Here is a 20579-nt window from a genome sequence, read left to right as displayed (position 1 = left end):
GGTTCAAGAGTAAACCAGGTTAAGTTAAGAGGTAAACAATCAAATAGAAGAGCCTTGAGTCCTCATGTTCTTAAGAACATGAGGACTCCAGGCTCTTCTATTAGATGATTTACCTCTAAACTTAACCTGGTTTACTCCTGAGCCAGCTTTGAAGTATAGGCCCCAGGCTGCTCAGAGCTCAGTCCCCATCTCACCTGTGTCTTCTCGAATGCCACCAGGGCTCTAAATTAAACACCAGCCAACCGACTTACTAGCTAGCCACTTTGACCCGTTAGTGGGTGTGTGTTTGGCTAGTAAGATTAGCATCTACTAGCCATTTTGGCAGGTGAAAAAAGTTGATTTCGAGCCCCGCGTGCCCTGAGGGTCAGCTCTCACACCCACTACCTGTTGTGATTGCCATACCGCACCAAAACCAAACTCAAACCCAAACCCAAACCACAACCACCGCACACCACACAATACCACACCACCACACTCGTGCTCAGAGCAGCACCAGTGCCTCTTGTCTCAAATGTCACACTACGAATGAGAACATAATGTTGAAGCAAAAAAATATCCATTGTTGTTTTTTTATTTATTGCCTACCAAGCTGCCTGTGGCCTTAATTTAACCAAATGCCTTAGTAGCCATCCTTGCCGATTCATGTCATGGCCTCTTCAAATTGCTTCTTCTTCAGGATTTCTTCTTTTGCCAAATATCAGAGACTTTTATATGATTGATGAAGATACTTGCCTGGAGCGGACTGAAATTTTGAAGCTTTTTTTTTTTTTTAAGAGTTGTCGTTTTGTTTTTTGCTGACATTATCATGATTTTTCATTGACATGCTTTTCATCATTCCTCTTCTGATGTTTGTACACGTTTGCAAGCATTTTTCTACTTCTGTTCTTCTCTTTTTTTTTATCTTTCTTTTTCCACGCAATTGGCAGCACTGACAAATGGCTTAGCAAGTTTATTGGTCCGCCGTGTTGTTTTGATTGCTGTTCATTGGCAGAAACCCTCGGCATAAAGATAAGCCACGATTCCACTTCGAAGACTATTCCTGGAACGCGAAGCGAAGGTGTCAGCCTCCATCCTTACCCACTGCCAAAAGAAGAATGTCCACTTGGCATTTACCAACCCAAGCGTTTTGGTACTTTTACAGTAGTTTTCAGTTGATCAGATTCAGAACCAGTTTGGTTCACATTCACCGTCATGATGATGTACACACTTTTTGTAACCACAAATTAACTTTTATATAGCCTGATTAAAATGAAAGAAAAAAAATACAACTTGCCTAATGGTTGTGTCACTCTTCTTTTTTCTGTGTAGACCTAGCGTTGCATATTTTGCTCCCCTGCCCTCAGCAAAAGGCGTATGAATGGCAGATTTGTCATTTGTGATGGATGGGCGGGTCGGTGTTTTGATATAAATCTGGCCAGAGGAACAGGAAGGTCACACGGGAATGCCAGGATATAATCATTTCCGCAGCAAAGTGTGTGTCTGTGCGTGTGTGTGTGTGCGCGCGCGCATGCATGCGTGTGTGTATATAACTTGCCAACGTGCTGTTTGACTTCACACCGTGGGTCATGCATCGTTTTATATCACAACAAAACGCAAGAACTTAACTGAGAGAATGGAGAAAAATTAGATGATTGTTGAGTAAGAAATGTCTTGTTAATGGTCCAATTATAAAATTACTGGCAAATTACTTGTAAAATTACAGCAATTGTGACTTGCTGCTAAAAGTCTGGTGACACTACGTCTAACTATGGAACAGTTTTCCTCGAGTGAGCTCAAGAAATAAATAGGAGCGAGCGTTAAAATGTTGTCTTGGATTTTCCACAGGCATTTGTGCCGAGCAAGATGCAGGGCCTGCGTTTAAATCAACCACAACTCTCAGAGGTAATCTGAGCAAGAAAATATTTCACAGTCAGGCTCACATCCTCTCTCCCACTGTTTGGTTTAATCACATTGCTATCTCGCAACATTTAGGCTTAAACATCAGCATGAAATCTGAACCAATATCTCAACGCCAACTGTATGGTTCCAAAATCAGTGTGTGTCATATTACTGTGCAAACAAAAATCATCCACGGCAGTTAAAAAAAAAAAAAAAAACTCCATAGAGTGGATGTGAGTGTGAGAGGTTGCAGAAATGCTGCCACCTTGTGGTCGCTGTGGTGTTTCTCCATGTCATGTGCCACTTCAGCTGTGGTTTTCAAAGGGGCCAGGAGCCGCGAAGATGTGCTAGGGGGGCCTCAGAATATTGGCAGGAAATATTGGCAGCCATTATTATCATTATTTTATATATCTCAGTGTGACACTGACTAACTACGGTTCTGACACGGGATGCACAGGAAAATTGGGTCGCTTGCCCTTTTTTTTGGGGGGGGGGGGGGGCAGGGTGTAATAATGTGGTTGAAATATCCTTACAGGCCTATGAGAGCAGTGTAAAAATATAGGGTAGCTGTCTATTGACTTTCTGTGTAGGTTTCAATATTTAAATGACTCTGTAGCGGAGGGCTGAGAAGGCATCATTTTCCCCTCTTATGGTGCACAGGCTAACCAGTTGAGATGGAGAAAAGAAAAGTTACTCCAGTGTGATACCTCGATGTGCCACATCATGTTTTCCCATGGCCACACGTTGGCACTGTTTTTAAAAATACAAAACACTCATTAGACAAAAGATGGTTTGAACGGTACACCACAAAGTCTAAAAAGAAGCCTCACGAGGCGTATAAACAATAAGAAAGGGATGTAGGGGAAAAGTTCCACATTCCTCAATAATTACCGCCTACCAGAGTTGTCCATCAAACAGCGTGGGTGGGGAGGGGGGAAACGTTACTGCCAGCCACTAAATCCAGTGGGAGTTTTTCCTCACACAATGAACAAGCACATGGCAAACAGGATGATGGAGTGGTCTGCCACGCAGCACCCCCTCATCCCAAAGGGTTCTGAAATATGATAGTCCCATGAACCACAGGTGTCCAGCTGGAATAAAAACAGTAGCCTAACTGCCATGCCTGGAACATGAGTTTGTTGAATAACACGGCACGGCTCACACCACATTATTTGGTTGTGATATATTTGGTATTATGAATAAACTGTCCCAACAGCTGTTTATTGTTGTCTTGCTTTCCAATATGCGACCTTGTGTCCTCCACTTATGCTTGTGGACTCACGTTTTGCTGATGCTCCGCCTCCGTGGAGAAAACAATTAAGTTTCCCCGCTGTTGTCCTAGCCCAGTGGTGGGGGATGTTTTTCATCCGAGGGGCCACTTCAAATTCATCCGAGGGCCATAAAAGTCCTCCGAGGGCCGTATTATGAACACAAACCAGGATTTCCCCCTGCACTTTAGGTTTTTATTGAAGGCAGCTACCTTTAAAACAGTCCCCATCTTCTCTAGGACCCCTGGATATAACTTAATTGTATTGCAAATGTAATTTCTAATATTCCTCTACAAAATATGTCATATTTCATTTGAAGCTGCATAACATCAAAATCATATCAGGGGCCGGATGAAATTACCTCAAGGGCCGCAAACAGCCCTCGAGACAGAGGTTCCCCACCCCTGTCCTAGCCACAACAATTTTTGGGGGACTATTCTTCATTCACCATCCAGTTTGCAAATGAGAAAATGACATTACAATTGAGATTTTGCAAGATATTGAAATATAAGGTTCTTGTTAGTGATGTCATCACAACATATTACTTCCTGGTACGAGGCCACAAGTACGAGTGGAGGACGCAAGGTCGCATATTGGAATACACCCTGAGATTCGAAGGGGGGCACAGGCACCACAGACCTTTAAGACATCCCCAAAGATTAAGGCGGAGGGGCCAAAAACATCCCAATAATAATGAAAATGTTGATTGGTGTCTTCTGTCCGCCTACGCTCACGCTTCAGTCATAGCAACATGCTACAATTTTAACCACCGGCCCTAATGTTGAGCTGATGTTGGAGCCTTTGTTAGTGTGACTGTGTATTACTTAAGTTGACCAAAATACCGGGTAGGCCTACTGTGACGGAGGTCATCTTGCACCTGTTCACCCCCCTCGGGGATCGAACGTGCGACCTCGTCAACTACAACGGTCCGGCAATGGGAGACAGTACGATACCGCTGGGCCAAGAGACTAGTCTCTCGGCCCAACGGCACGAGACTGTATGAGGCTATCGGAGGGAGGTTTACCAACGTTCCACGCCAACTCTGTGCTAGTTAGCCTCCGTTACACTCTCCCCCTTAAACCTCACTCCCATCCCGGGTCAGCGGCACCACTGTGACGGAGGTCATCTTGCACCTATTCACCCCCCTCGGGGATCGAACGTGCGACCTCGTCAACTACAACGGTTCGGCAATGGAAGACACAGTACGATACCGCTGGGCCAAGAGACTAGTCTCTCGGCCCAACGGCACGAGACTGTATGAGGCTATCGGAGGGAGGTTTACCAACGTTCCACGCCAACTCTGTGCTAGTTAGCCTCCGTTACACTCTCCCCCTTAAACCTCACTCCCATCCGGGTCACGGCACCACTGTGACGGAGGTCATCTTGCACCTGTTCACCCCCCTCGGGGATCGAACGTGCGACCTCGTCAACTACAACGGTCCGGCAATGGGAGACAGTACGATACCGCTGGGCCGAGAGACTAGTCTCTCGGCCCAACGGCACGAGACTGTATGAGGCTATCGGAGGGAGGTTTACCAACGTTCCATGCCAACTCTGTGCTAGTTAGCCTCCGTTACACTACCATGCATCCATCTCCACTACTCCTTGTACATTGGTTTGGCCAAGCCATCCCCCACCCCCACACCCTCCGAGACATTATATCTCGAAACTGATTTGGGCAGCCGTGGTGGCTTAATGGTTAGGGAGATGCTGCTAGATGAGAGTGTTGTGGGTTCAAATCCACCATTCCACTACAGTGAGACACTAACCTTAACATCTGTAGTCTGCAGAGGGGAGGGTTGGTACCACATAATAGGCTACCATGGCTGGGGTGCCCTTGAGCAAGGAAGGCACCCAACCCCACACTGTTCCAGGGACCCTAATACCCTGTAAATACTTGTCTGTAGTCTAGGCCCTATTGTATATTTGATTTTATTTTTAAAATACCGGTAGGCTAGACTGCTTTTAATATAGGCCTAATTTAGGTGTGCAATATTTTGTAACAATGTAATATAACATTGTAACAATGTAATGTAATATTTTGTAATTATTTATGATAAGTATTTCTGACAATTTTAGTATTCATTCAGAACCTACTGTATAGGCCAACAGTAACTATCTGAGTCTTCAAAATGTCAATATAAAATGTCTATATATGATTGCAGACATCATTTTCTGATAGCACGCTCAACCACCTGAGACCAAAGAAGCTGTGCAGCAGAATGCTGAAAGCAGCTGCGTGAACCTCCTGTACTACAATAGAATACACCAAGCTGCAAACTTCCCACAATGCATCGCTGAAACTACTGGAGAAGGAATGCAGTAAGCTAGTGAGCTAGCAAGATACGATACGATTCTCGACTCTCACTGTCACAGCGACGAAAACTTTTACAGGCAGAACACGATGGCCCTACCGGTCCAGTAATAGCAGGTGTCGGTATGTAACAATGCGTATTTCGCCATGTATCTGCTATTTGCTAAGCGCACGAGCCCTAATTTGGCCTCTGGTTGCGAAACCATCAGTGCACTTCAAATCATTAATCTCGGTACATTTTGACTGATCAGGCCTCATTATCAGACAGGTAGCCAATGAGCTAACATGTCTATAGCTGTAGCTATCTTTCTATGTTTGTTTAGTTCGACAGTCACAAAGAAATAATGCGAAGTTGTTACAAATGCATACCCGTCACCAAACTATTGGGCAAGAGAAAAATCGAATCTTAGTTGTGTATGCATGGCAAGGTTCCAGTTATAATTTCTCAGCTACCCTAACCTGCCTACTGTTTTGCACACTTTGTAAATTTAGTCGATTATCATATGCTAATTTGACCAGTGCGTGTAACAGGTAACAGTGGAATGTTATGGTGGGAACGCAAAAGGCAATCGTGTATGAAGCTTACAGTATCGATTCAAGCCACCTCCTAACCAAGAGGCTGAGGTGTATTTACTCAGCCAAAGTCGCCTGCCATTACGCTAACATTGCACGACTCTAGTGATAACTAAAGTTAGCTACTTAGCAAGCTAAGCAACATCTGACTGCATGATTTTGGAATTTGTAATGTGTGGGCTGTTATGGTAGAGGGTGCCCTGTAAAGTTGACATTCGTCAGTGCTATTTGGGTTGCTGACATTTGTGCTGAGGGGCTTTGAGTCGTAGCCCATCACTGCGATTAGCGTGCGTTCGCAGCTTGAATTCGCATGTTTGATCTATTTTGTCGCCTGGTTAACTACATACATCTGTCAAATGAAGCTGTTGACAAGCAGTAGCATTTCGATAGGCCTGTTGCATAACACAATCCGACCGAGTTTCGGAATCACGGTAGGCTACAGTTTAACCCCATTTGCACAATTGAAACAACACATTGCACAAACGCATTTTATTTGTTTTTATTCAACCTCTGGTTTTTGGCATTAGTTAACAACGCTTCTATAGGGCATGTGAATTAACATTCGATTGATTAAAAAAGGCAATTTCCCCCCTCCTTAGATTATTTTGTGTAGTGATGTGTAAAGTGATGGTCCTTACAGTTGGTGGACACTCGACAGAACATCACTGCTGCATTCTTTTGAGATTTTCGATTTTTACCCACTTATCTCTTGTATCATCATCATCATCATCATCATCATCATCATCATCATCATCATCATCATCATTTCAGGCACAATCCTCCTCTCCTGTCATCAAAGATGAACCTAGATGAGAAGCTGGACGGGATGTTGTTGAAGTGCAGTGGGCCAGCGGCTCTCCACCACCACCACCACCTCCACCACTCCTCCAGGGCTCTGGGGAGCTCGGGGGTGGTGGGCAGTGGTGGTCTGGATGACATGCCCATGGGCGAGCGGGCGCTGGCCAACCACCCCTTACTGGCAGAGGAGGACGAGGATGAGGACGAGGATCTAGCCGGGGCGACCCTGAGCGCCCAGCACCTGATGTCTCAAGACGACCTGATGGTCCACGAGGAGACCGTGAAGAACAACGACGGAGAAGGGGAGCACCACGACTTCTCCCAGCGGCCGCCACCTAAACTGCCATACGCTCTGCACATGCCTGTGAGTATACCGGGAGGGGTTCGACAATGGATAATGACACTGGGAGTCTAAAGGTCAAATATGCATGTGTCATTTAGACATTAAATCATTCTAACATGCATGCAGAATAATCACATGTTCTGCAATACTGTATTGATGGTGCTCTGCACATGCCTGTGATTACACAGCACAATACAGTACAGAACATTTTATAGCATTGCAAACAGTTGTATATTGGTATGAAAATGCATGTGTTATATTCAGTCATTTTAAAAACCCATTAAAAACATGTGCATGACCAAGTATTCTGAAAAATTGATAGTGCAACAAGATGTAGTGTTGTGCACTGACTTAGGCAATGAAGAACTCAGCATTTTTCCAACGTATTATTGTTCAATGTACGTTTTTAACCAACATCATCACTGCAAGAGCACAATTATTTTAAAATGTAAATTTTTTAAAATAAAACTGCTTTCTCTCTGACGTGTAATCAGTTGAGTATCAAGCAGGAGATGAAGCTGACTGATTCCCTGCTGCTGACGACGAAGAAGGAGAAGAAGCAGGGGAAGGAGCTGTCCGACTGTCACAAGAAGAAGAAGAGGAAGCAGCGATCCCCTGCCAAGGTCTTTGCAACACTTAAAAGCTCTTACAATACAATACAACATTTATTTATACAGCAAGCACAGTATCACAACTCTAGCAGCGCTCCACTGCTAAGGTCTTTGCAACACTTTAAAGCTCTAACAATACAACTCAACATGTATTTATATAGCGCAGTATCACAACTACAGTATGAAGTTGACTCAAAGCGCTTTCAAAATACACATACACATTCCGGCATTCACACACCAGGGGCCTAAACTAAGAAGCTTTTTCAGGAGTAAACCAGGTTAATTTAAGAGGTAAATCATATAATAGAAGAACCTGGAGTCCTCATTTTCTATTAGATGATTTACCTCTCCTCTGCTAAGGTATGCCACACTTTAACCGTCCGAACAGACCGCCGGCGTTGAATGTGTGGAAAGCAATGGAAGTAATTGGTTTTGTATGGAAGAGCAAGCAGCTGAAGCGTCAAAAGCTGCAAAAGCGTTTCTAGCGTCAAGGGTGTCAAAAGCTTTGAAAGAGAAGTCGAACTTCAGTTAAAAATATGTAATGAGGTCAGCACCAGGTCAGGTGTTTACATGACGTTTTCAAAGCGGAATTAAGCAGTATTCCGAATTAAAGTGAGTTAATCCGAATTAAATGTCTCTTAAATGCAGAGATGTATAGTAACGAAGTAAAAGTAACGAAGTACTCTACTTAAGTACTAAACTGCAGTATCTGTACTTTTTTGAGTAATATTTTTTTCCTCATACTTGTACTTTTACTGTACTACATTTTTCTGATGGAAATGAATACTTTTACTCCAATATATTTTTCATGTGCTGCTTTCGTTACTCGTTACTCGTTTCTATGCCCGAGCAATAGATGGCTCTGTCATCACCAGATATGATGGAACGTGTTCACGGTCAGTGGGCGATGCAATGGTAGGGAAATAAAACCATATCGCATTCTTGCGCATGTCTTTTGGCGCGGTCAGTGACGCTCAGTTGGCATTGACACTGGCATGTTGGCAAGATGGATGAGGTAGACGAGGTATCGCCATCAACATCAACGACACCAACCACCTCACATTGCAGCGAGGAGGAGGAGGATGACGGCTGCCATCCCTGGCCCTATTTAGATTCAATGTTCTCCTTTGAGGGACAAAAAGAGAATTCATTTCGTATGAAGTGTCTGCTCTGCCTGCCCTTTGAACTTGTGTTACAAAGCTGTTTTAATAACAAACCATAATGGTATTTGCACTTCATAAGAGACTTATTGTACAGAGCTCTAATAAACCAAATGGTATTCAAACTTTTGACTGACTTCCCCCCCCCCATTTTTTTTAATGCAGTACTTTTACTTCTACTTCTACTTTTTACTCAAGTAGCAAAACTTGCAATACTTCTACTTGCTTTACTTAAGTACAACACATTTTTAATACTTTTGTCCTTCTACTTGAGTAAGGTAAGGAAAGGTTACTTTTGACTTTTACTCAAGTCATTTGACAAGATGATACTGGTACTTCTACTCCACTACTTTTCTCCAGTACTTTATACATCTCTGCTTAAATGTAGCAAGTATGATTATCTGTACTTGCTTGGCTATCACCAGCCTAAATGGAAACGAGCGTGCGTGCGGAGCAGCATGGGAATTCCCAGGCTAAGTCTGTACAGAGGTCACGCAAACGTTTATTCTGTAGGAATTATTCTTTAGTCTTCTGATCCTGTATAAATTGTGATTACAATTATTTAGTGTTTATACTTAAAACAATCTGTTACCAACATTTGGCAGCTTTTCACAAGGTTCATACTAGTTTCAGAACCAGTCCCTTAGATATAAACCGTCCAGGTATCACCCACATGTTATTCATTAGTTTGCTAGACTTTTCTGGTTTTAATTGTGGTTACAATTATTGAATTCTTGGAATGTATCAGGATTCATTTTATGTTTTTTTTATAATTACTTATTATTTTCTTTATGTATTCCATAGATCCTGACCATTAATGAGGATGGATCGCTAGGGCTGCAAAGTCCGAAGTCCCACGTGTGTGAGCACTGCAACGCAGCTTTCAGGACCAACTACCATCTGCAGAGACACGTCTTTATACACACAGGTCAGTCAGATCAGAATATCGGTATCAGGATACGTTGTCGCGGGCATCTTCACGATGTGTGTATCGATACAGAGGCATCAGTATTGATATTTCATGTGCAACAAACAATTAGTACCGTATATCAAGTTGCTGAAACTGCATCTGATAGTTGCTCCTTGCTATAGAGTAGGCCCACAGCATTGTGAAGGCCATGTTTTACATACACTACAGTGTAACTGTTGCTCTGCAGAAAAACAAAAAAAAAACATTTGTTTATACGCATGTCTTATCTTAACAATGTATAAAAAAGGATATATAACGCATTGAAGACCATGTATCAGGATGCACATGTATCGCAATACGTATCGTATCCTGACCCCTGTATCGTGATGTGTATTGTATCGTGAGATTGTAGCCAATACTCACCCCTAGTCAACTCAACACACACACACACACACACACACACACACACACACACACACACACACACACACACACACACACACACACACACACACACACACACACACACACACACACACACACACACACACACATACACACACACACATGCAGCTGACTAATATGGCTCGGGTTACACCCAGTTCCGATGGTGTCACTGTTCAATACTGGATGAGTCCGAGGTTAACCTAGTTTGGGACACGGATGACCTGATTTTGGGGTAGCCATCCTGTTAAGGATAGATCCAGGGTGAATTTCACGTGTCACTATGATTTTGCCCTATTTACAGGAGAGAAGCCCTTTCAGTGTGCTCAGTGCGACATGCGCTTCATTCAGAAGTATTTACTTCAAAGGCACGAGAAGATCCATACAGGTATGTTGAAGGTTCATGTCTGAAGGTTCTTTAAAAGACCTTGACCTTATTGATATTACATATGAATTTATGTAAATATTTCTATTGCATTTCCTATGTGAAAGTCATTAATTATTTTCGTGTGTGTGTGTGTGTGTGTGTGTGTGTGTGTGTGTGTGTGTGTGTGTGTGTGTGTGTGTGTGTGTGTGTGTGTGTGTGTGTGTGTGTGTGTGCGCGTGCGCACTGAAGGGGAGAAACCATTTCGATGTGAGGAGTGTGGGATGAGATTTATCCAGAAGTATCACATGGAGAGGCACAAGAGAACGCACAGCGGGGAAAAGCCCTATCAGTGCGATTACTGCCATCAGGTGACTTGTCTTGGAATAAATATACTTAAGACTCCCCTTTCTGTATTCTTATCTACTCCGGTTCCTATTCATTTAGATTACTGTGGCCTAGTGTATGGAACATGCTACCACAGACGCCTATTTATTCATGGCTAAGCGGTTAGGGTGTCAGACTTGTAGCCCAAAGGTTTCCGGTTCGACTCCCGACCCGCAAGGCGGGGATGGGGGGAGTAATTAACCAGTGCTCTCCCCCATCCTCCTCCATGACTGCGGGACCCTGAGCATGGTACCGTTTTGCCACACTGCTCCCTTTTGCGCACCGTTGGGGCTGTCCCCTTGCACGGTGAGGCATAAATGCAATTTTGTTGTGTGCGGTGTGCAGTGGTCACTTGTGTGCCTTGGAGTGCTGTGTCACAATGACAATGGGAGTTGGGGTTTCCCAGTTGGGCTCTCACTTCACTTCACTTCACTTATTCCTATCCACATCCGTCCCACTACACGTCCATGTGCCGTGTTTAACTGTTGCCATTGCTTGTCTAATGTGAGATTAGTGAGAGAAGTTCAAACGGAGATTGGCAGTCTGTCAGTGAAATGTTTTCTTTATGACTGCTAATGCTGTCAGACATTCTTGATTAAGGGTACTTTTGACCATATCAGCTGGTTAGATTCTTGTTTACCCAGAATTATTAATCTCAAATCAGCTCCTTACAAAAATAAGTGCCCAAGTGAGCTCTCAGGGCTGTTATCAGAGAATTTTAAGGCAATATGGTGAAACTGGAGCTATTTCAGATGGTCCTGACGAATAGGATAGTTCAGGCTACCTGGTGAAATGTAGAACAAACCACTGTGTTTGCGGTCCACTTGGGGGAGGGTGTAAAGTAGCACAAATTAATAAATAACCTGATGATTTTCAGCATGAGACATTGCTCCTCCGAGCACTCATTTTGTACACCCGTAGGCCTTGGAAATATCAAGTGTTTCCATATTTTGGTGTCGTGACTGTGTTTTTTTTTCTTCTGTTCTTTGTTGAACTGTAGTACTTCTCTCGTACGGACCGCGTGCTGAAGCATCGGCGGATGTGCCACGAGAACAAGGAGCGCAAAGCACAAAAAGCCGCCGCGAAAGAGGCCCTCCTGCGCACCTCCACCGAGACGGTCAGCTTCTCCTTCCCGGCGAAAGAGTGCTCGCTACCAAAGAAGAAGCGTCAGAAGTCCTGCGAGAAGTCCTCTCTCGCCTCTGCCATAGTGCTCACGGACAAAGACCTCGTCGGCGTGACCGCGGAGGACAAGGCGGACAAGAGACTTGCCAAGAGCGAGAGCCTGCCCTTGTACGCCGTGACGTCCAAGGTTAAAGACGAGTACGTGGTGGCAGAGTACTCGGTGGAGCTCCCCGATTCCTCACCTGAAAACGGGCAACTGGGAGACTGTGTGTCCCCCGAGGAAATCAGTCCTCCAAAGCTGCTTCTCAAGAAGGTTCCAAGCAAGAGGAACCTCAAGCAGACTCTGGAGCAGCCTCCTCCGCAGAGCCTGTCGCCTCTGTCGACGTTTGAGGAAGGCAAAGTCACCAGGTACACTTTTGAGCTCGTGGACAAGCAGAGCCTGTTGGACGTGGAGCACCTGGAGTCAGTTGACCCGCTTCACGTCACCCAACCCAAACCAGCAACGAGCAGCACAAACTACGACGACGCGATGCAGTTCCTGAAGAAGAAGCGGTACCTGGCTGCCACCGCCACCACCTCCACCACCAACACCAACAACATCAACAGCGGCAGCAGCCGCGACTACGCTCTCAACGTCGGCAGCATCTCCTCCCAGCCCTCCGTCACTCAAGCCGCCGTGGCCAGCGTCATCGACGAGACGGTGCCAGCCACCATCCTGGAACCGCAGCCCATGCCCATGGCCATGGCCGCCGTGGTGGACCTCGTGAAGCCCAACCACCACCACGAGAAGAACAGCGTGCTCCCGGACGAGGTCCTGCAGACCCTGCTGGATCACTACTCCTCCACCAAGGCCAATGGGCAGCCGGAGATCTCCTTCAGCGTGGCCGACACCGAGGTCACCTCCAGCATATCCATCAACTCCTCCGACGTGTCCGAGAGCAGCCCGCCGGGGGACGTGCTGGGGAGCGGCGGCGGCGGGGGCAGTAGTAGCGCGCAGCACCAGGCCCCCACGGCGGAGAAGTCCAGCCTGCTGCAGGAGTACTCCAAGTTCCTGCAGCAGGCCCTGGAGCGGACCAGTCAGAACGACAGCTATCTCAGCAGCCAGAGTCTTACCTTTGTGACGGACAGCCCGAGCTTGGCAGGGCAGCCGCTGTTCTCCACGGACAAACAGCTGGCCTCGCCCAGCCGATTCCGCTCGGCCCTGAACTCCTCTCCTCTAAGGTCCTCCTCCATGGAGAAGCCTCATTTCGCTCTCCTGGGAGACTCTCAGCACTCGTTCTCTTTCTCCGGGGACGACACCAATCAGTCGGACGCCTCCCCCACCGAAGACTTTCTGGAGCAGGTCACTTCTGCTTCTTCTTCCTCGTCGTTGAAAAAGACAGACGCCGGCCAGGGGATCGGTCAGACGTTTCAGATTGCCACGTTCGAGCCCAGTTTCTCCCGCTCGCAGTTCTCCAGCTCCCGCTCCGGGATCTCCTCCTCCTCCCAATTCAGCATTGCCAACGGCCAGGTCAGCCTCCGTGGAGGAGGCGCAGACATCTGGAGCACACTTCCACTGGATAGTGTCACAGAGACGCGAACACAGGTCACCTCTTCCCCCGATCATTCAAGCAGCCAGACGTTTGGCTGATTGGAAAACAAAACAAAACAAACAAACAGAAAAAATCGGTGTATGTGTGTGCGTAATGTAATACATACGCATGTGAGGCATACACGCCATTTTCAGTGGTTTTGCAAGGCACTTTATAACATATATTCATTTATTGTATTTTTTTGCCAATGTATACATCATTTTTTAGATGTTAATCTTTATCATTGTTTCAATATAATTGAACATGACAACTGAGTCCTATACTGACAGTGCTAGAAACAGTACTTACAGATTTACTTTTCCATTGAATCATTTTTTGAGCACTTTTGAAGTAACATATTAATACGTAATGATGGAAAATAGTCAAAAAGTAAGGGGAAGCCAAATGACTTAAGTTTTGTTTATCCAAGCAAGCAGTGCCTCAATCCTTCCCTTTCCTCATTTGAAGATGATATACCTATCTATGATATGTAGGTATCAAATTTGTGCTGATGCCGGTGACACCAGTACTATAAGTGTGTAGGGTAAGCACTGATTTTTAAGACTGTTGTGAAAATATGCCTGAAACTAAGAAGAGACTGTGTGTAAGGAACACCAAGCCAGCAGTGGCATTAGCAAAGACTACTGTTTTTTTAGACAGTAAGATTTAGTTAAAGGTGCACTGTGTAATGTTTTTAGTAGGTTTCTTTTCCAGAATTCATGATGCTCATTCACAAATGCTTTCACCAATACTTGACACCACCATCAATTCTAAGTATTCATTATGACTGGAAAAATTGCACTTTTCATATATGAAAAGGTGGATCTTCTCCATGTCTGCCTTTTGAATGTCCAGAAATATACATTTCTAGCTGTAAAACACACCATTCTTTGGTCACACTTGTAAATACAGTATCAGTAAATATTCATGAAAAGATCAAATTTGGCAATAGGCAGCACCGTTTCAATGAGCAGCTTAGTTGCAATACCTACTCTGGCCACCATCCTGCACCGTGCACCTTTAAGGACACACAACCGCCCGCACACACTGAATGCATTTCAGACCATTTAACCCCCGGAGATGAAGGCTATAGGGACTGACCTACACAATCTGCTTTGTCAATAAAACTGTCCAGGCACTTAACATTGAACAAGCTCCTTATCCAATCAGACATTTTAGTTCTATAGCTGGAATAATCAAGTTAATTAATGAATGTTGCTAGCGCTCAGCTTGTGTAGGGTAACCTTTTGCTCTGTCATCGCTTCTTAACATGCTCTTTTTTTTGCGTATAGCAGAATATTAATATGAACTTCAACTAACAATTATAAGCCAAGTATAAATGGTAATTTTTTTGAATGGGCCCTTGAATGAATTGTGGACACATTTTGAAAAGTTGGGGATGTGTCAATCTGTCAGTCTTAACATCAAAGGAAATCAAGTTTTTAATTCACCTTTTGTGACTTATTTTTGTTTTGCTCTTTTTGTACAGTGAGATTTAATTAACACCTGAGAAATGATCAGTCCTCAGCAGTTTCAGGTAACACTTAAAACTACTTTCAATGTTCATGAGATATTTTGGAAAATCTGGCTTGAGTTTCATGGTACTTGTTCAGATTTTTTCAAACCAACATTTCACATTGGTGTCCACTCTCCTATTTCATTTTTCTGTAAGAAGACAATGTAAATTTGTATATTGCTTGATTGAAGACAAGGTTCTCTAAAACCTATACAGACTAACTTCTTATGTCTGGTTCAGATGTGTCTTTAGAAGTACATTGTCAGTTATCTCAAGATGTATTATGAGCTCAAACTGTGTGCATGTTAATTTAATTGACATTTTAAACACAATTCTTTTCTTTATTACTCTGTTTATTGAGTTTTCTTAAAAGCTAAATTTACCAATCGCCCACAAGATTTTGTTAAAAAACACGAGTTGAGGTACTCCAAATTATTTTTGCACATTCAGTTGAAACTTGTCAGGCTGAAAGATTGTTGCATGCAAACAGTGTCTTACCTCTGCAAAAACGGGCACACATGTAAATACAGATCAATTTAATCTTATCAGGAAAAAAAGCTACAAGGGGAAAATCAAATGGTACTATACCTCAAAGTAATCTGGAGAATGTTGGCGGGGGGATGCATATTGTGGATAGAATCCAAATGTTATGAACTTTTGCACATTTTCCACAATAGGGAATGTCCTCTGAAGATTTTTTTTGTCAAATAATAACTTTAATGTCTATCCTACCTTACCTCCCTGGCGTTTTTATATACCTGGAACTTAAGATGTGATGTGTAGTGCACAGGTGTTGGTCTAACCGACTGTCATTGTGACTTCAAAATATATATATTGTCTTTATTTTTGATAAATTCATCATGTGACATTGCATAGTCAAAAGAGAGATGCCTTCAAGGTGATCACTAGTCGACCAGTATGTTTTTGGTCTTGATTTTCTGGTTTCCTTCTCCCTTTGAATGGTTCAAACGTGTCCACTTTTTGCACTCTGTATTTGTGGTTGTAAAACAAAAGTTTATTCAAGTTTCTTGAGGGTCTTTTTTAATAGCCTGGTTGTCACACCCAGCCTCTGGATCTGGTATGCCTCCTATGTTACCTAAATTGAGACTACCAAGCCACTAGGGGCCTATACTACAAAGCTAGTTCAGGAGTAACCAGGGTAAGTTAAGAGGTAGATCACCTAATAGAAGTCTGGAGTCCTTGTTTTTCTTAACAAAATGAGGACTCTCCATCTTCTATTAGATGATTTACCTCTTACAGTAACTTCACTTGGTTTACTCCTGAACCAGCTTTGTAGTATAGGTCGTAGACCACTGATTTCTGTAACATTTTCAGTAATGTTGTTTTTTTACACTGTTGTCCAATTTGTTGGGCAAAAGAACATCTGAAAATTAGGCAGCTTGGCCCGAGTGATTTGAAAGGTGGAACCACTGACTTGTATACTATAACTGGACAGCGTAGTTCGATAGAACTCCATTCAACGGTTTTGAAGCAACCGCGACTGATTTACTTCCGCCCCAAAATCGTCCCATGTCCCGCCCCCAGCCGTTGCTTCACAATACATCGAACGTACAGTGTCCAGTTATAGTATACAAGTCAGTGGGTGGAACTCTATGCAGGCAGTGCTCCCTCCATCACAGCCAGTGTGCTGCCCTACAAAGGCAAAGTGCAGTAACTATGCCAACACCGAAACAGAGAAAAATGGCTTCAAAGCATCTGTATTACATTGGATATAGTTGTTGCTGCAAATTTGACATAGCAATATCTTGGACCGTAAGGCTTTCTCACACGACAAAGAAGGTGTAATGAAAAGATTTTTAGTTTAAACTCCATTTTGTCAAAATATGTAGTTACTGCTCTTTGGCTTTGTAGGGCAATATGGCTGTGCCCAGGCTAGACTTATAACACAGCTTAGTAGTTACAATGTTTTTTTTAAAAGCACTTTTTCTCAGATTGCCATGTCTTGAGCTCATTTCATCTGATGCACTTTTGTTGATGTTTATTACTCTGCTTTCAACTTCCACAAACATGGTTAAGATGGTCATCAATGATAAACTGTAGGTCTGACCTGGGTCTCCTTTTTGTCTCGATGCCTAGTGGCCTTCTAGTAGTTTAGGGGCTTACTCTCTCCACAACGCTTACAGTGGCTTACGTTTTAACAGCCAATGGTTATGATAGTTGTTTAATAGATAATTTACATTACACTACATATTCCACAGAGTTTTGTTCACATATCAGGCTTGGTGACTGATTTTTTTTTACCAGTGCATGAACCCTTTCCCCTTTCTGATAGTTTGTGTAGTCCTGTTGTGACTTTGTTTTTGGACGATAATATGATGTATTGTGCACATACATGCCCATAGTCCAATCCTTTTGTATTTACATCACATAGGCAGAGATTTGAGCTGGGGCAATTCCGGGCGAAATGAAATGCCACTTCCATAACACTGACACGATTTTTCTTGAGTGCTTCGATGGTCAGCATGACTTCAAATACTACAATCCAGTATCATATATTGCCTAAATCAGCTCATTCCTATCGGCACCATATTTAGCCAAGGAGCTAGTTCTGAAAGACTGTAATGCATTGGTGGAACCAAGTTATTTGAGGCGGGACGGCTGTGGCCTAAAGGCACCTGACCCTACATTGCTCCAGGGACTGTAACCAATGCCCTGTAAATAACTATAAGTCACAGAATATGGGAAAGACCACACCTTTATTTGCTAGTGTGAGGTTACACCACATTTGTAAAACATGCTCAGGTGAGCCTTGCCGTTGGCATGATGCAGTAGGGTTATGGCTGTGGCAAATGTGTCATTTGCATGAAATTGCAACTACATGTCCTCTTGTTAACCTAATGATGTGGTGTCCTCTCTCCTGGTTTAAAACAAAACAAATTGTAGAATTTTTACAGTTGATTTTCATCAGACAGCCTCGGTTTGGTCATAAGGGGAGAATAGGCTTTCATTTGAACGGAAGCCACTAGTCACACTTTGTGTTTTCATTCCTTTTGATTGATGGTTTTGATTGAAAGCTCGCCTCTACTGTAAATATATTTTTGACTGTATAGCCTTGTTTAGAGAACAGTATTTTTTGGGGGAAAAAGTACAGAATCATTTTTCGATCTTCAGTGTATTTTTTTAAATTGTATTAACCTCTTCGATTTTGTTCTCTGAATATGGTTGGCCGAGGTAATGGGATACTTAACTACTTGTTTTCAGTTGGCTGGCTGACCATTGCAGAACTGTGGGGGAAGGCGGCTAGGGATTTCATTTTCAATAAGGAGAATTTTTTTTGTCACTCTTTGAGGATGAGGATTGGTTATTGATGACATAAGTTGGAACTTTCTCGTGTATTGTATTATGAAGTTCGGATCCATCTGCTGGTACTGCATCACAGTAGGAAGCTGCAGATGCTGGCTCCCACTTCCTCACCTTTTTTATGATCAATGCCAATATGAGTCACATCTCTTAAACATCTCAGCAATAACCAGTCAAGTCATTTTACATTATGTTGTCATATAAAATGATGATGATTACTACCCACTTTGGACTAGATAACCTGGTGTATATGTAAATGTACAGTCTTTGGTTTGAGAAGTAGAATTTGAATGTATCTGGGAGATTCTGGTTTTGATTTCATTCAGACAATATCTAATGTACATCTTTTTTGGGATTAATAGATTTAGGCCACCATTGTCGTGAATCAAAAAGCTGATTTATAGAGGTATACTCTACTCCAAAACTTTAATTAGGGCATACCATGAAGGAATATTGAGTGATACAGTGTCCAAGTTAACACACAAGACATTGTACCTAACAAACCACAATGTCATATCACAATTTCTGTTCCACAAAACTCTGTTGTGTTGCCAAGGTCCAACCACAAGTGCCCTTTCAGAGTGAGGAAGACAAAACACACACACACACACACATACACACACACATACACACACACACACACACACACACACACACACACACACACACACATACACACACACATACACAAACTCTGGTCAGAGTGAAACATTTTTTTTTCTTCTGTCAAACCTGAAGCCTACCTGTGTGAGACTTCAAGATGTTTTACTGCTGCTTGTGAGACATTGTACATTTCCAATTAATTAGTCATTGAACATATTTTGAAAAGAGTAACCATTGTTTAGACAACAACGGTAGTGTCACTTATGTTGAGGTAGGTTTTGAAAGGTTTCGTTTAAATGGAAATGGTTGTGAACCCTTTTCATGCCTATGTTTGGATAATCCATTCCTGGGGAGCTGCATGTCCCCCTTGTTTTTTGTTTGTTTGTTTTGCTTTTTTTGTACACTGGTTATATTTTTGTATGTATTGTATGCATTCTATAGCTAATTTTCATTTAGAATACCATTACATTTATGCAATATGTATACAGTATGACAAGTGAAAATTGATTTCAACTGAATATTGTTGGGTTTTTGATTGTCTTGTGTGTTACATTGTCTTTCCAAATATAAAAGAAAACATCACCATTGTCCTTTGCTCTCTTTTGTTTGGATTCCATTGGTCTGTTAATTTTGAATGGGCGCACGAGCATACACCTATCCATACCTGAAGGTTTTTTTGTTTACATTTTCATAAGCTTAAATTGTCTGCGATGGTCAGTGAGTTTGGAACAGGTTTCTTCTGTCACTGAGATGTGAAATCATCTTTTTGTTGCAAGTGTTACCATTTTTCCTTGCCTGACATTTGCGACAAACACCTGCCAAGCAGTTTGAAGGTTGGCCAAAGCTAACAGCCCAAATGGCTGGGGTGTGACTTGGAGACACAGAAACACACCTTGGTAGGCATTGGTCAAAACAAACATTTGTTTAATGACGTTCACATTGACCACGTCGCATATTTTTTAATAGTCTACACCACTGGGTTATTCACCAGTTTTCTTTTGCGCATTTGGCATCGCGTTTTCAGCAGGACACTTTTTAATTCTTGACATTTCCGACGTTATTATACACATAGCGTAAAGACGTCTGTATGGCAAATAATTGCTGACACTTTGGTAAGTAGTAATTGGTTGTTGTTTTTTTTGTTTTTTTTTACCGAAAAGTGACAACGTGGATTTTATATGCTGCAGGTATTCATCGAATCCAAGTTTTGCAGTAGACAGTCCATTATGGGTTTTTTGTGTGATTTAATACGCAAATATACTGTATGTCTTCCTCTATTTAAAGATAGGCTAAAATGCAGACGATATCCACTACTAGAAAATAAAAATACATCCCGCTGTGTATCCTGGTCACGTGACAAGCTCATTGGCATATGCGGGTGCGTGCTATGCACCTG

General features: G+C 43.0%; 1 protein-coding gene across 4 annotated transcripts; it reads left to right on the top strand.

Moving 5' to 3' along the window:
- Positions 1-5458: 5458 nt before the first annotated feature.
- Positions 5459-19758, top strand: znf148 (zinc finger protein 148). Of its 4 annotated transcripts, none has more exons than XM_063213436.1 (7): positions 5459-5583; positions 6833-7195; positions 7669-7797; positions 9750-9873; positions 10604-10687; positions 10916-11034; positions 12051-19758. In XM_063213436.1, the coding sequence occupies exons 2-7, from the start codon at positions 6833-6835 to the stop codon at positions 13800-13802; spliced, it is 2571 nt and encodes an 856-aa protein (XP_063069506.1). In that variant the 5' UTR covers positions 5459-5583; the 3' UTR covers positions 13803-19758. The 4 variants fall into 4 exon arrangements, with proteins under 4 accessions (XP_063069506.1, XP_063069507.1, XP_063069505.1 ...); XM_063213437.1 differs by having other exon boundaries at positions 6805-7195; positions 7684-7797; XM_063213435.1 differs by having other exon boundaries at positions 6805-7195.
- Positions 19759-20579: the final 821 nt, after the last annotated feature.

This window comes from Engraulis encrasicolus, chromosome 13 (genome assembly GCF_034702125.1).
Source record: "Engraulis encrasicolus isolate BLACKSEA-1 chromosome 13, IST_EnEncr_1.0, whole genome shotgun sequence".
In the NCBI taxonomy this organism is placed as follows: Eukaryota; Metazoa; Chordata; class Actinopteri; order Clupeiformes; family Engraulidae; genus Engraulis; species Engraulis encrasicolus.
This window is presented reverse-complemented; position numbering and strand designations above follow the sequence as displayed.

What these genes read in the sequence shown, in the direction of transcription:
- znf148 (XM_063213436.1), top strand. Translation starts at nt 6,833, where the DNA reads ATGAACCTAGATGAGAAGCTGGACGGGATGTTGTTGAAGTGCAGTGGG. An exon ending in AGCAGCGATCCCCTGCCAAG is followed by an intron (nt 7,798 to 9,749) that starts GTCTTTGCAACA and finishes TGTATTCCATAG; the next exon opens with ATCCTGACCATTAATGAGGA. An exon ending in ACACGTCTTTATACACACAG is followed by an intron (nt 9,874 to 10,603) that starts GTCAGTCAGATC and finishes CCCTATTTACAG; the next exon opens with GAGAGAAGCCCTTTCAGTGT.